Source organism: Macaca nemestrina, chromosome 11, assembly GCF_043159975.1.
Source record: "Macaca nemestrina isolate mMacNem1 chromosome 11, mMacNem.hap1, whole genome shotgun sequence".
Taxonomy (NCBI): Eukaryota; Metazoa; Chordata; class Mammalia; order Primates; family Cercopithecidae; genus Macaca; species Macaca nemestrina.
The window spans coordinates 67,205,167-67,219,127 of record NC_092135.1 but is presented as its reverse complement, the minus strand read 5'-3'; the positions used below and the strand labels follow the sequence as shown (position 1 = coordinate 67,219,127).

General features: G+C 39.5%; 1 protein-coding gene across 1 annotated transcript in view; it reads left to right on the top strand.

Moving 5' to 3' along the window:
- Nucleotides 1-13,961, top strand: part of LOC105483280 (LDL receptor related protein 2) — a 214,626-nt gene that overhangs the window by 56,302 nt on the left and 144,363 nt on the right. The window contains exons 5-9 of the mRNA XM_011744068.3: nt 5,505-5,615; nt 5,955-6,068; nt 7,792-7,908; nt 9,172-9,324; nt 11,022-11,141. Of these exons, the coding sequence (XP_011742370.2) occupies nt 5,505-5,615; nt 5,955-6,068; nt 7,792-7,908; nt 9,172-9,324; nt 11,022-11,141 (615 nt within the window). The remainder of the gene's footprint in view (nt 1-5,504; nt 5,616-5,954; nt 6,069-7,791; nt 7,909-9,171; nt 9,325-11,021; nt 11,142-13,961) is intronic.

The following is a 13,961-nucleotide window of genomic DNA, read 5'->3' as shown; positions in this document are numbered from 1 at the left end:
CTTGTAATTTTGTTTATCTTTTAATTTAATTCTTAGCACAGTATCTGTGAAGTCACATTTCAATAAATATATGTTGAACACAAGAGAATTCTAATTAAGAAGAAGGCATCACTCTGTAGAATAACTGGTTTCTAGTGAATAACATTCACCCAGCAACGATTTACTGATAAGTACTCAAATTATTTGGGGCTACGTTTCCAGCAGGGAGGCTGAACCACACCATTTCTAGTGACTGGAAAGTGGCTACTCTTATAATGCTGGGTGCAGCTAGTTTTCCTGTCTCTTTGATTAGATTTTGTCTTTTGTTCTGCCCGGGTGGGTCCCTGGGAATAACTACTAAGGTATGGAACCATGGTGTCGTCTGGCCTTCAATGAAAACATGTAGCCCAGTGCCACTAAACATGATGTACATTATAAACATTTGTTTACCCCTTAGAAGCCATCTTACTTCTTTGTACTATTCCTTGGAACATTTGATGCACATTTTTCCATCTTGTTGTTTGGTCACTTTTGTAATATAGATTGTGTGAGGTTTTTTTTTTTTTTTTTTTTTTTTTTTTTTTTTTTTTTTTTAAAGGAATTTGGAACTATGTCAGTTTTTATTTCCTTTGCAGTTTTTGGTGACAGCTCTGTATATGGGAAGAAGGTAGTGCTGTGGATCTGGAATCCTTGCAGCAACGCTCTCAGGCACATTTCTAATTGAGGGCTAAGATTAGGTCGCTGTGGATAGAGACCAGCAAGGAGTCTGGGCCTTAAGACCCAGCTAGTACAAAGGGAGTGAGCTAAGTAAAACTAAATAATTTAGTTTGTTTCTCTTTTTGCTTTGGCTTCCTGAAAGCCACCCAGACTAAACTTGATGTTAGTTCAATTCTACTAGTCCTTGGGATGACCATATTTTCTTTCTCTTTCCAAGGTGCTGAATTCTTTTCTTTCTCTCTTTCCTTCTTTCTTTCTTTCTTTCTTTCTTTCTTTCTTTCTTTCTTTCTTTCTTTCTTTCTTTCTTTCTTTCTTTCTTTCTTTCTCTTTCTTTCTTTCTTTCTTTCTTTCTTTCTTTCTTTCTTTCTTTCTTTCTTTCTTTCTTTCTTTCTTTCTTTCTTTCTTTCTTTCTTTCTTTCCCTCCCTCCCTCCCTCCCTCCCTCCCTCCCTCCCTCCCTTCTCTTTCTTTCTTCTGTTCGTTCTTTTCTTTTTTTTTTCCCTGAATTTCGTTTTTAATAAATCTGGTTTTATATAACTTTTTATTGAAAGCTTTTTCAAATTACTTTTGGACAGAGGCAGGAAATACTTCTCTGTTTTTTTCCTTGTATATTGCTACACTCCCTAGGAGCTAGTCCATGATGGCAGTCACTTTAGGGACTTGAGATTCACCAGGAATGGGAGCTTGGGGAGTGGTGGTCGTACCTTTGTGAGACTTTAACTTTGTGGCCTGTTTTTTGGTATTGACTCTCCTGTTTTTCCTGGTACTCCTTCTGGAAAGTTGTTTTTCCTGCGTAGGTTTCCTAGAATTCCTAGATTATATCATACTGAAGTACTTTGTTGACTATGCCACAAGTTGTGGGAAACTGGAGTTGGCCTCACTTCTCCCTTTTTCCTAATGTGGATGGGAAACTGACTGGCAGAAAGAAAATCTTCCCTCCTTCCTCGTGGGTTTCTTCTTTTTCTTGTCAAAATCTCTTTTAAGAACGTCCTAATACCATTCCATTCAATTTCTTTCTTCTTTAATTTTTCGCTTCTTCCTGTTACTTACTCTGCAGCCTATAAGTGGTAGTTGTATCTGTGGCAGTGGTTAGTAACATGGATTATGGAGCCAAGTTGCTTGGATTTGAATTCTGGCTCTCCAACTTTACCAGTTATGTGATCTCTCTCAAATTCCTTAACCTCTTAATGCCTCAAGTTCTTCCTCTATAAAATGGGGGTCATCATAGTATTTACTTCATGAGGTTGTTATGAAGATGAAATGAGTTTATGCATATTGAGTACTTTGATACATGTCTGGCACATAGTTTTTAACATATGTTATTGATGATGATGATGATGATGATGATGATGATGATTGCTTGTTCAACTTTGTGGGTAGTACTTGCAAGTAAGTGCTCGTGGCCAAACTGGTAGATTCTTTCTGGCAAATCATTACATTGACTGGATTAATCTGTCTTGGAGCCAGAGTAAATAACATAAAGTAACTTATAAAGGACAACTCTAGGACCTTGAAAAGTCCCAGGTGTCTGGGCTGGACTTGTATCAGTAAGTTCTTTTGTGTGTGTGTGTGTGTGTGTGTGTGTGTGTGTGTGTTTCCCAATCTTGGCTTAAGTTTCCTAACCTACTTTTAAGATCCCTTCTTCATAATAATAGTCTTTTCTATGTTCTTTTCAGCCATGTTGTCAAATTGTGAGAATAAAACATGTCTACAGTCTTCCTGTCAAGATAATAATGAATAGTCCCTTATATTTGTATCTTATTCTGCTGTATGATACTCTGCTTAAAATGAGTTCCATTCTAAGAGGTCTACAAGGTCTTCAAACTACATTTCTACACCCTCCTCCCTGATTATGTAAACAGAACTATAGCATGGAACTTTCTTGCTCCAAACCAAATCATTAACAGTGAAAAAATATGAAAACTCTTATCTGCATATTTTGGGGGCAGCTCCCAATTATGGGGTAACAAATCTGAACATGAATCATTTGGGACCAGGAGAAATAAAGAAAGGGGAAGAAAGGAGTGGTGTGAGGAAGGATATTCTCACCTTTTTGTGTTAGAAAAACCTTAAAGGTCTGAGGCTTAATTTATAGCTACTTGTTGATCTTTCCATTAAAACCAAATTCAGAAATAAGAGTTTCCTTGGTGTTCTTTTATATGGTCTCCTCTCATATTGAACTTTACCCTATACTTAAAATCTTGCAGGACATTTTAGCCACATGATGGATTTGCTCTTTGGGAAGAAGGTTAGACTCAGGCTTGCCAAGCAAATAAACCAAAAAATAAGATTTTAGATATCTCCCAGTTGGAAGCTCAAAGGATTGTGACTTATTGTTTTCTGGAGTAGATTGAAACTCATTAACATCTTTAGCAATGATAGTAGAATCCATTCATTTCTTTCTTTGGTCAGTGTTAACAGTTTGGACCTGTTCTCTCTGTGTGGATCTCCAAAGAGGGAAAACCATTTGGAAACAAATTTCCAAGTATTTTCAGTATTTTGTGGAGTTAGGGAGCTCTGTGCAATCTTTTCTGTAAGTATACATCTCAGGTTAACTATGCACAGAAGAGATCAAGGTGTGCAGGGGTTGAGAGGGGTCCCCTGCTGATTGAGAGAGATTCTTTATCAGTGTGGATGGAGACAAGAAAGCTGTTCGTTCTTCATTCCAAAAGTCGAACTGCTGACCTCTGGCCATCACAATCCCCTCCCTGATGATATCAAGCTGGCCTTGTTTGTTGGGTGGGGAATGGGCCATGTCAGTAAACTTTTAGTCATGTCAGTGGTTACTCTTTTAATCCTTTTCCTTTCAATTTTCTGGCACTGGTTCTCAAAAAGCAGGATGAGGAAAATGAGAGAGCCACCCAGCACACTTATTCCAGATTCTTTATAATTATCACCTTAAATGAAGTAGCTGCTGTTCAAGCCCAGATTAATTTTCCTCCTGACAGGTAGCTTATCTGTTGCAAAGAGCTGGGTTTTCTATGGGTTTTTCTCCTGCTTGCTGCTGCTCTTAAAAGGCTAGATAACACATTGACTCTAGGAGCTATCTGGCTCACAAGGGCAAAGGAATTGCTTGCTGGCCTCACCTGGTCTTTTGCATCTCTCAAAAGCAGAATTAATAAACATCACTTGAAGGGAGAGTTGTGTGACCCATTTGAAGGTACATTTGTAAGGCATGTCTTCTCAGCAAGGAAAGAAAGCAATAACTCTAGGCACCGGCTCACTTTTGGACTATTAAAAAACAAAATAAAATTCAGAAAAAATTTTAAATTATAACTAGCTATTTAAAAACGCCTTCCATTTTAACATATGATCGACTATACATAACTCTGGCAATTGAGATATTTAAGGACACTTAAGAGACTAACTTTGAACCTCTGGAGATGAGAAGGGTTAGGCTTATTCCTTTACTATACCAAAAAAAAAAAAAAAAAAAAAGATCATTGGAGAGTCCGTTTTTAAAAAGTGCAAGTTGTTAACATGGCACAAGTTTAGTACAGTTTCAGCACAGAATTTTGTACACAGCTTCTGCTTGAAAAGACTTGGGACTATCCAAATACTTATCTTCAATATATTTATATCTCTATAAAATCTCAAACTGCGTTCTTAAGTGCAAAATTGAGACTCAAAGTTAACTAAGACATACCTTTTCCTTTGTTAAAAAGAAATCAGAAGATGACCTGATAATCAATACAAAAATTATCTTTCATGAAAAAGATGGTCAGACCAAGGAAGATGTCATATTTGTGAAAAGGAGGGTATTCAAAGGCCATAAAAGGCAGAACCTCACAATATTTTAAAAAGCCGAATGACTAAAATGTTCACCTGTGATAAATAATAGCAATATTGAACATTTCTTGAGCACAGTGAGTAATGTCCCACCACCCCTGTACTAAGTGTTGGGGATTCTAAAATGAGTAAGACAGGATCCTTAATCTCAGGGAGTTTCATTATGTCACGGGGGAAAGAGATCAACAATCCACAGAATAAAGCCTCCAGTAAGAAGTCACGAGAGACAGGTGGTCCAAGTCTGGTAAGTAGAGAGGAGGGACAGATAGCATGTTATTCCTGTAAGGGACTTCCTGATTTTCCACTGTGACCTAGAAAACCAGGTCCAGTGAGTAGCAGTGAGGTGGTCGCATGTACATAACATGGCAACAATAATTTGTGCTTTGAGAGCACATTATGCTTTTCAACATGCTTCACTAGACAGGGTCTTTTCAGGCCCCTCTACCCTGTGCAGTAGATTATCCAAATGTGCAGATAGGGAAGTAGAAACACAGGACATGAAGCTTGAGTCACAGTAAATAGCTGCTGAGTGGTACCTCTGGGCCACCAGGGCTCCTGAACTCTAGGCCTGCTTTCTTTCTCCAACCCCCAGTGGAAGAAATGGCCTTTCTTTCTTCCAAGCTTGTGCGGTGGTACTTTAGTTTCCTGGGATGTTATTTGTATTATGTAAAATAATGTTCCATTTTGAGCTAAAGTTAAATTCTTTCTCATTCTTCATGTTTTAGCTCAAAAGTCACTTCTTTAGGGGAGACTTTTCTGCTATGCAGTCTCACAGTCCTCTGTACTTTCCACATTAGCACTTATCCCAGTTTGTAATTTACCATTTGTGTCTTATTTGACTAATATTTGTCTCCCCTGTCCAGCTGTACTCTCCATGAAGCCAGGGAGCATATTTTTGTGTGTGTGTGTATCAATATGTGCTCAGCATTTAGTGACTTGCATATAGTAATCACTCAATAAATGTTTGCTGAAGGAAATTTAAGGTTTGTTTGCTGTTTCCATTTTTTTTTTTAAACAATAGAATACCCAACATGTGAGCAGCTTACTTGTGACAATGGAGCCTGCTATAACACCAGTCAGAAGTGTGATTGGAAAGTTGATTGCAGGGACTCCTCGGATGAAATCAACTGCAGTAAGTATTGCGCACAAGACGTGCAGTGGTGTGCTGAAGCTGGTTTACACTGGCTTGAGAGAGCCAATTATGTGCATCTCTTCCCAAGTTCAGTTTCAGTGAATTCACGTTGGTAGTTTGAAGTCAGCCGTTGGTAGGAGTATTTACACACTGGAAATCGGCAAACATTACAAACCAGGGCCTTTTTGTTCCTGGATAACTGATTCTTAAACATTTACCAGCACACCACTGCTTAATAAGAATCCCTTCTTAAACTGGAGATGATCTTCCTTTGAGATTAAATGGCTACAATGGAGTTAACTTCTCTCTTTTCTTTCCCTTCCTAACTTTCTGTTGCAGCTGAGATATGCTTGCACAATGAGTTCTCATGTGGCAGTGGAGAGTGTATCCCTCACGCTTATGTCTGTGACCATGACAGTGATTGCCAAGACGGCAGTGATGAACATGCTTGCAGTACGGTGATTTCTTTATGCTGGGTCATGTTCTTGGGAGTGTTTTGTTCTGTTTCAGTTTGGTTTTGTTTTATCCCCGCCTCCCCCACCAATGTACTGCTTTTTTCAAGGAAAAGAGTCACTACATTTGATGGCAGATGGAATCAGAAGGTCACTAGGGGCCATGACACGAGCCTTTGTGGTGTTGCTGTACCTGGGCTCCTTTATCTTTCAAGGATCTGCGTAGATGTAAAGGGCTGGTGATGGACAGTTTGCCTTCTTTCCTTAGGCTCCAGGGGTACAGGATATATTGTATCACTGCATTCTCAAATGACCCGTACCTCTGAGAACCTTGGTAGTCGAGTAAGGGAAGTGTTTTTAAGGGAAAGGAATTTCCCTAGGAGTGGCTCTAACTCTCCTCTTTACTTTGAAATTTCTACTGCGTTAAAGTTGGAGTGTCAGGAAAGTTTCTTTTTCTTCTTTTTCTTTTTTTTTTTTGGAGATGGAGTTTTGCTTTGTTGCCCAGGCGGGAGTACAGTGGCGCGATCTCGGCTTACTGCAACCTCCGCCTCCTGGGTTCAAGCAATTCTCCTGCTTCAGCCTCCTGAGTAGCTGGGATCACAGGCATGCACCACCATGTCCGGCTAATTTTGTGTTTTTAGTAGAGATGGGGTTTCACCGTGTTGGCCAGGCTGGTCGCGGACTCCTGACCTCAAGTGATCCGCCCGCCTCAGCCTCCCAAAGTGCTGGGATTATGGACATGAGCCACCGCGCCCAGACTGAAAGTTTCAGTGTGGTATAGGTGGCTTCCTTGCCTCCACTTCTTCACTCTGACCTTGCTTTTATGTCCATGCTGTTGTCTGCTTGTTGCCACCTCCACTTATTTTTTCGGAATGATAAAGTTAGAAGACTCCATGAAAGAGTTTTACTGTTTCCAGTAAGTTGGCAGCTTTTTGTGGTGATTTATTTACTAGAATGTATGATTTCCCTCCATACCTCTTTTGATTGGTTGGTACCCATGCCTTAGGGTGTTGTTAAATATTTTTGATATCACCCTAATTTTCAATGAGTCATGCCTGGCTTCCTTTCTGGAACCTGGGCTTATTTTAGTGACAGAGAATTATAGAGAATGTGACATCATGGAATGGTTGACTCAGAATCATTTGGTCATAGATTAGCAATTACAGAGCTTGTAGTAAAATATGAGAACGTTGGATGTTGTCATGTCTGCAGCATCTTTGTCTGCATTTTCTGTTCTGTGCCAGCACATTGCAAACCATCTTGTTTTTAATTTTTAGTTTTTTTTCTTTTTTGAGACAGGGTCTCACTCTGTCACCCAGGCTGGAGTGCAGTGCTGCGATCTCAGCTCACTGCAACTCCACATCCCCAGGCCAGGCTCATGCCGTCCTCCCCCCTCAGCCTCCCGAGTAGCTGGGACTACAGACATGTACCACTATGCCTGGCTATATATTTATTTTTTTGTGTTTTTGGTAGAGATGAGGTCTCACCATGTTTCCCAGGCTGATCTAATGTTTAATCTTGAAAAACAGAAACCGGCATCTGAGTTCATTTCCTAGACCCAAAGCTGCTGTTAGCTTCTTTCTCTCTCTCTTTTTTTTTTCCTGCTTTTTAAAATTTTTGTCAAGATATTTAAGAGATAGTTCTGCTTAGGCACTGAGGTGAGAGCACTTTGAGTTTTTCCAGGTGATTTGTGTCTTTGGAGTGCAGCTGTTGCTTTGTTCCAGACTATCCGACCTGCGGTGGTTACCAGTTCACTTGCCCCAGTGGCCGATGCATTTATCAAAACTGGGTTTGTGATGGAGAAGATGACTGTAAAGATAATGGAGATGAAGATGGATGTGGTAAGGAGAGGAAGAGATTCCTACTGAAAAGCATTTTCTTCAAGTGTTTTCCAGTGCTTGCTTTTTCTCCTTTCCTTTTTAAAAGTTTTGTGTGACAAGCAAGCCTCAGGACTGGCTGGAGTTGAAGGAGTTGTTTAGGAACTTAGTGGGTGGGGAAGAAGGAGGTGACTTCACTAACTTTTCCTAAGAAGATTCAGAACTCAAATACAGATTAAATTATAATCCTCTCCTTTCTATCTTTAAGGCAAAATAGGTAGGACAGTCTCTCCCTCTTCTATATCTCAGTCTGACTTTCTCCCTTTAAGACTGCCCGTTTTAAATAGATTTACTTATATAAAACTAATAGGCTGGGGAAGGAGAGAAAATAGGGAAAATGTCATTTGTCTTAGACCTTACAATCTTTAAAAATGACTTTGAACCTTGGTAACAGTTCAGCTTATTTTTTTGTTTTGGTTTTGTAAATTCTGATTCCCAAATGAGTCACTGACGTTCAGTGGTGAAAGAGAGGCCACCTTAGGAACATGTGGGGTGGAGCTGGGGATTGGTAAGTGTAGGAGAAGCTACTATCCAGGGAAGTGCTTAAAGATTCTGTGAGAAAGAAATTGCCTTTTATGTTACCCTTTTATGTTACTGATATTCACCCTTTTATGTTGCTGATATCATCAGCAGCACCTCCAACAATTTAGCCCTTACTAATACCCACACCCTACAGCAAGTTACCTGCACCATTCCAATCCCAGGTATGATAAGGGAAATGCTTGTTCTGGGAGCATAAAACATGGTTTTATGTTTTTATGTTCCAGAAAGTGGTTTTTCTACATTTGGGTTATGGTTTTTCTTATACTATTGACATTTCACTAAATAAACAAAGCAAATCAAAAAGCCCCACCACAAACTCAAGTAATTCTGGACCTAACTTGATGGCCCTACTTCGATAATTCAGGATTTAAATAACTGCATCTTTTCCTAGGGGATTATGAATCTAGTTTGTTGATAATTGAGACCCGTATCTGCTTCTTACTCTTATAACCCGGCTGGGGGCTGCCTCTTGCAGGGAAAGTGAAGTAATTCCATTATGCCTGTCCTTAGAATCTCAGTAAAAGACTAGTGGCAGAGTTAGAAATCACTAACTTATTGTAAAATGTAAATCAGTTATAGATTTCTCTTGTCCAACTTGCTCTACATCCCCTTTTAACCACTGATTGAAAAAGAGCTTGCTGTACCTCCCCTGTGGCCTGTAACTCTCTCTTTTTCCCCCCACAGAAAGCAGTTCTCATGGTGTTCATAAATGTTCCCCAAGAGAATGGTCTTGCCCAGAGTCGGGACGATGCATCTCCATTTATAAAGTTTGTGATGGGATTTTAGATTGCCCAGGAAGAGAAGATGAAAACAGTACTACTACTGGAAAATACTGTAGTGAGTATAGGCATTTACCTGGGTAACTTTCAGGTAAAGATATTTCTGTTTTCTAGAACAGATGTTCAAATACAGTATATCTGTTGGCGTTTGCGTAACAAAGCACCCCAAGACTTAGTGGCTTAAACTGACAAATGTGTAGTCTTATTTCTCACAGTTCTGTGGGTTGACTAAGTAGTTTCTCTGGCCTATATCAGCTCACTCAAACGTCAGGATGTTGCAGTAAAAGCTTGGGCTAGCCTAGCTTTGTTGACCCAGAGACTGAAAGAGCAAACCCTAGGGCTCAAGTACTTTCAAGGTTCTACTTATGCCAAGTTTGCTCAAGTCTTATTGTTCAAAGCAAGACACTTGGCCAAACCCAGAGTGGATGGAAGAAATAGACTCCATCTATTGATGGGAGGAGCTTAACAATTTTTGGAGCAACTCCCCGTCCCTAATCCCTAACACACACACAAAGAGGATTGTTTCAGTGGCAATTTTGATGACCTTAAAGATGTGTTGGAGATTTTATTACCTGGCTTATACTTATGGAAAAAGGCCTTGTCTGACTGTACTAAAAAAAAAAAAAAAAAAAGCTTCTGGTTCCTGGGTTACATACTTTGAGTTACTCTCCAATGGCAAAACTTGGTGTTGGCCATGCACAGTGTTGTTTGATTATGTCTTGTGTGTCCACATTCATTTATGAGGAAACTGACTGGAACTAGGCATTTTTTTCTCCTTTTTTGTGACTGTAGAATATGCACCCCACCAACAACCCATCAGCTCTGTGGACAGCTGACTGTCTTATAAGGGAATACCATTTAAAACCTTGATTTCATCAATAATATACTCTAACTAAATTTGTGGTTGCCTAGAAGTGCCCATGTAACTGCAACCCCAAGGTTATTTTTTGTTTCCTGACAAAAATTGTACACAATATTTAAACAGGCAGATACCTCTATGGTTTTTTTTTCTCTATTTCATTTCGGAGCCCATTTAAAAAGACTCAAAAATTAGTAAAAGATGTGTAGTCACAGTATGAAAGTTGGAAAATAAAAATTAACCAAAAGAAAAAAATATAATTACCTGAAATCCCATCTCTTGAAGCCAGCCACAGTTAATACTTTTAGGGCTTATTCTTCCTTCAGTCACTTGGGAGTTCTTAGCCCTTTTTACTGTGTAGACACAAAGATAGACCCATGCACGACCTGTTTTTTTTTTCATAAATAAGACTTATAATGACTTACACTTGGACATAGTTATAACTTTAAAAATGAGTTTTATTCTTTTTTCTTTTGTTTCCACTCGAGACAGGCTCTTGTTCTGTCACCCAGGTTAGAGTACAGTGGTGCAGTCATAGCTTACTGCAGCCTCAAACTTCTGGGCTCAAGTGATCCTCTTGCATTGGCCTCCAAAAGTGCTGAGATTACAGGTGTGAGCCACTGTGCCCGGCTAATGTTTTTATTTTTAACTTTTTGTGAAGATGAGGTCTAGCTATGTTACCCAGGCTGGTCTTGATCTCCTGGCTTCAAGCAATCATCCTGTCTCAGTTGAGCTTTTATTGCCAAGTTTTGCAGTAAGCTTTGAAGGGTGACAGATTTTTCTGTACATCTAATACATGCTTACTTAGCTGCTACTGATGGAAAAAGAAGCTATTAGGTTAATCAGTCTTGTCCAGAGGTCACCATTCATTTAACAAAGTTCTTTTCTTCGTTTAGGTACGACTCTGTGCTCTGCCTTGAACTGCCAGTACCAGTGCCATGAGACGCCTTATGGAGGAGCGTGTTTTTGTCCCCCAGGTTATACCATCAACCACAATGACAGCCGTACCTGTGTTGGTAAGTGATGGGGGGGTGGGGCTACTTTTCTTTCATTAGAGTACACTGACAGGTCCCCTGATCTCTGACATCAAGGAGGTTGCACTTGTGGAGAGTTGTCATGGTCTGTCATAACAAAGCAACCCAGACCTCACAGAAAACCTGGCAAATAGGGAATTTTAAGTCTGAGAAGGTTTGGTGTGGTGTACCGGGCAAAAGAGTGGTTCTGTCATGAGTGAGCTGACTAGCTACCTGGAACCTATCCACTACTCGTTGGGGGTGGTAGTCCTTTTCTGTTTTCTTTTCAAGTATTTGGCATCAGGATTGGTGCAGCCATTCTGGTTACTGAATACTGAACTACTTCCATGAGGTCGGTAGATAGCTGCTGCTTGAGCCCAGCAAGCACCCCTACTTTGCTCCTTGTTTGTGCAGCCTCTTCTCCAGGATGCACAAACGTCACAGCAGAGGATCACCAGGTCATTGCTCTGGTGACTACACTGGTGGGTCAGTGCCTATGCTGGGCTGGCTACTCATTCCACTGATTGTGACATCCACTTGGAACCATCATTCAAGATGAGCAGATTCTTTATCATGATGCTTCCAGATGGTGGCTGGCATTAAACTAGATACCGGTACACCAACTATTTCCTCATATCTCTCCTCTCTGACTTCAGAAATGATTTCTCCCATTGGGAGATTTTTTATTTTGATGCCATCTTTGTATCTCACTGTGATTAGGATGGGGCCTTAGGATGGGAGAATTAGACATGGCCAACTATCATCAGTTTCTATTTTCTTAGTGAGTTTTTGGTGCTCTGATCTTTTTTTCCTTCGATCTGATTTTTGACACATAAACAACAAACATACTAGCAGGAAGTGATCACAGAGGTTTAAAGAAAACTGTTTTTACTGCTGTTGGGAAAAGGCATCTGGAAGGCAATTGAAACTATTCATTTAAATTTGGTAGTCTTCTATGGGTCTCCAAAGTGATTCAGAATTTTCCCAGGATATTTGTATTCTTTTGATATTCCTTAGAAATATGAGATATTCTTTAGGGCTTTTGGGATAAAAACAAACATGAAATGTGTAAGAAATGCTCCTAGAAAAGTATTTCTTCTGAAATTATTATTTTAATATTATTAAAATATTAAAATGTTAATATTTTAGAACTCTTTGGTAAAATTTGGTAATAAAATATTGAATTTAGATAAACCTAATGAAGTTATTCAAACTCTTTAGTCTCAGCTCATGGCTTCCAACATAATTATACTTTGTCAAATATGGCTAATCTTAATAACTACTCATAGCCAGAAAAACCTTTCTTTTTTTCTTTATTTTATTATTATTATTATTATTATTATTATTATTATTATTATTTTCAGCAGAAGTGCTAGCAAACAGAAAAATGTATTGATACCAGAAATAAACTCTGGTTTGCAAATTAAACTTGAAATTCTTGAGAAAGTCTGCTCCTCAGCGTTACTGAAAACTATAATCGTTGGGCTCACTTACTTATCATATGCCAAGAAAAACTGGATTTTCATATCCAGGAAAGCAATCCATTTGAGCTTTTCCTTGTGTTCATAGTAGGTAATTGTAGGTTTTTAATATCAGGACCAAGTCCCAAAGTTGCCCATCTAATTGCTCCTCTTAAGTAACTGCATTCAACAAGGTACTTTAAGATCAAGTGACTTAAGTGAACTCTGGAATAATTTAAGAAGGCCCCCGCATTTCTAATCATTTTAAAACATTTTATACATAAAAGTTATGATCTGCAACTGGCCTTAAATAAGATTGCAGGCCACTTTTTGTGTTTTATTGTTATCATTACCATTATATTAGGGATGCATTCAAGTAATGTACAGATACTTTTCACACAAGTGCCCTTATAGGTTGGGTGGTGACCTGACTCTGGGAGTCCTGCCTGGATTTCAGGTAGCCCTGGGCAGAGGGGCAGCCTCGCTTCTGCTCAGAGTGGGGCTCGTCCGTGGGTGTGAGTCCGCTCCAGTGTCTTTGGCAAATGTCAGGCTCCTTCGCCCCCCTTCACTTCTATCCAGCTGCCAATCCCATTCCCAGCCTTTTAGTTCTCTAGGCATTTTCCTTTTCTCTTTGTAGAAAAGAAGTTCCAATAGAAATACCAGAAGCCACATTCTCAGTATTACATCAGCTTTTCTCTCTTTTTCCTTTATCAACTCCCAAAGAGGAGTTGGGGCTGAGCTGTCTTACAGTTGAAACTTGATAGGCCATGAAGTCCTTTCAGGAAAAGTGATTTGTTCTTTCAGAATCCCTGATTCAGTCTTGTGATGCCCCACAATCTGTTCTCAGTTTTTTGTTCCACCCTAGAGCCCAGATAACACATTTTCCATATTTTCCAACATATAAGTCTGTGGTGAGCCTTGGGTTGTATTTCCAAATGTCTAGGGTTTCCTAAATGTCAGAAATTCAGGCCACTTCAATTTTCAATAGCCCCTTACAAAGTGAAAGGCTGTCATAACAAAGTTGTTGTTTGATAAAATTTTGCATTTAACCTACTAGTGAATGTAAGGCAGAATATTGCAGTATTATGCATGCACAAGATAATTTCAGGATTAGAGAACATACCGCACATTAATAACACGTTGGAAGTAGTGTGTTCTAATACTGGGGCACTAATTCTAAGTTCCACAACAGACATCTTCTTTCATTCCCGCCAGCGCATTTCTGGGACTTTAGTACAGACAACCTCATTTGGAGATAATCTCAAAAGTCTACATTTGAGGGCCTTTGTGAATATGAGGCCCCCTGCCACCTGCAGAGACCTTTTCTGTGACCTTTGCTGTCCTTCAAGAATGTGTCATTTGC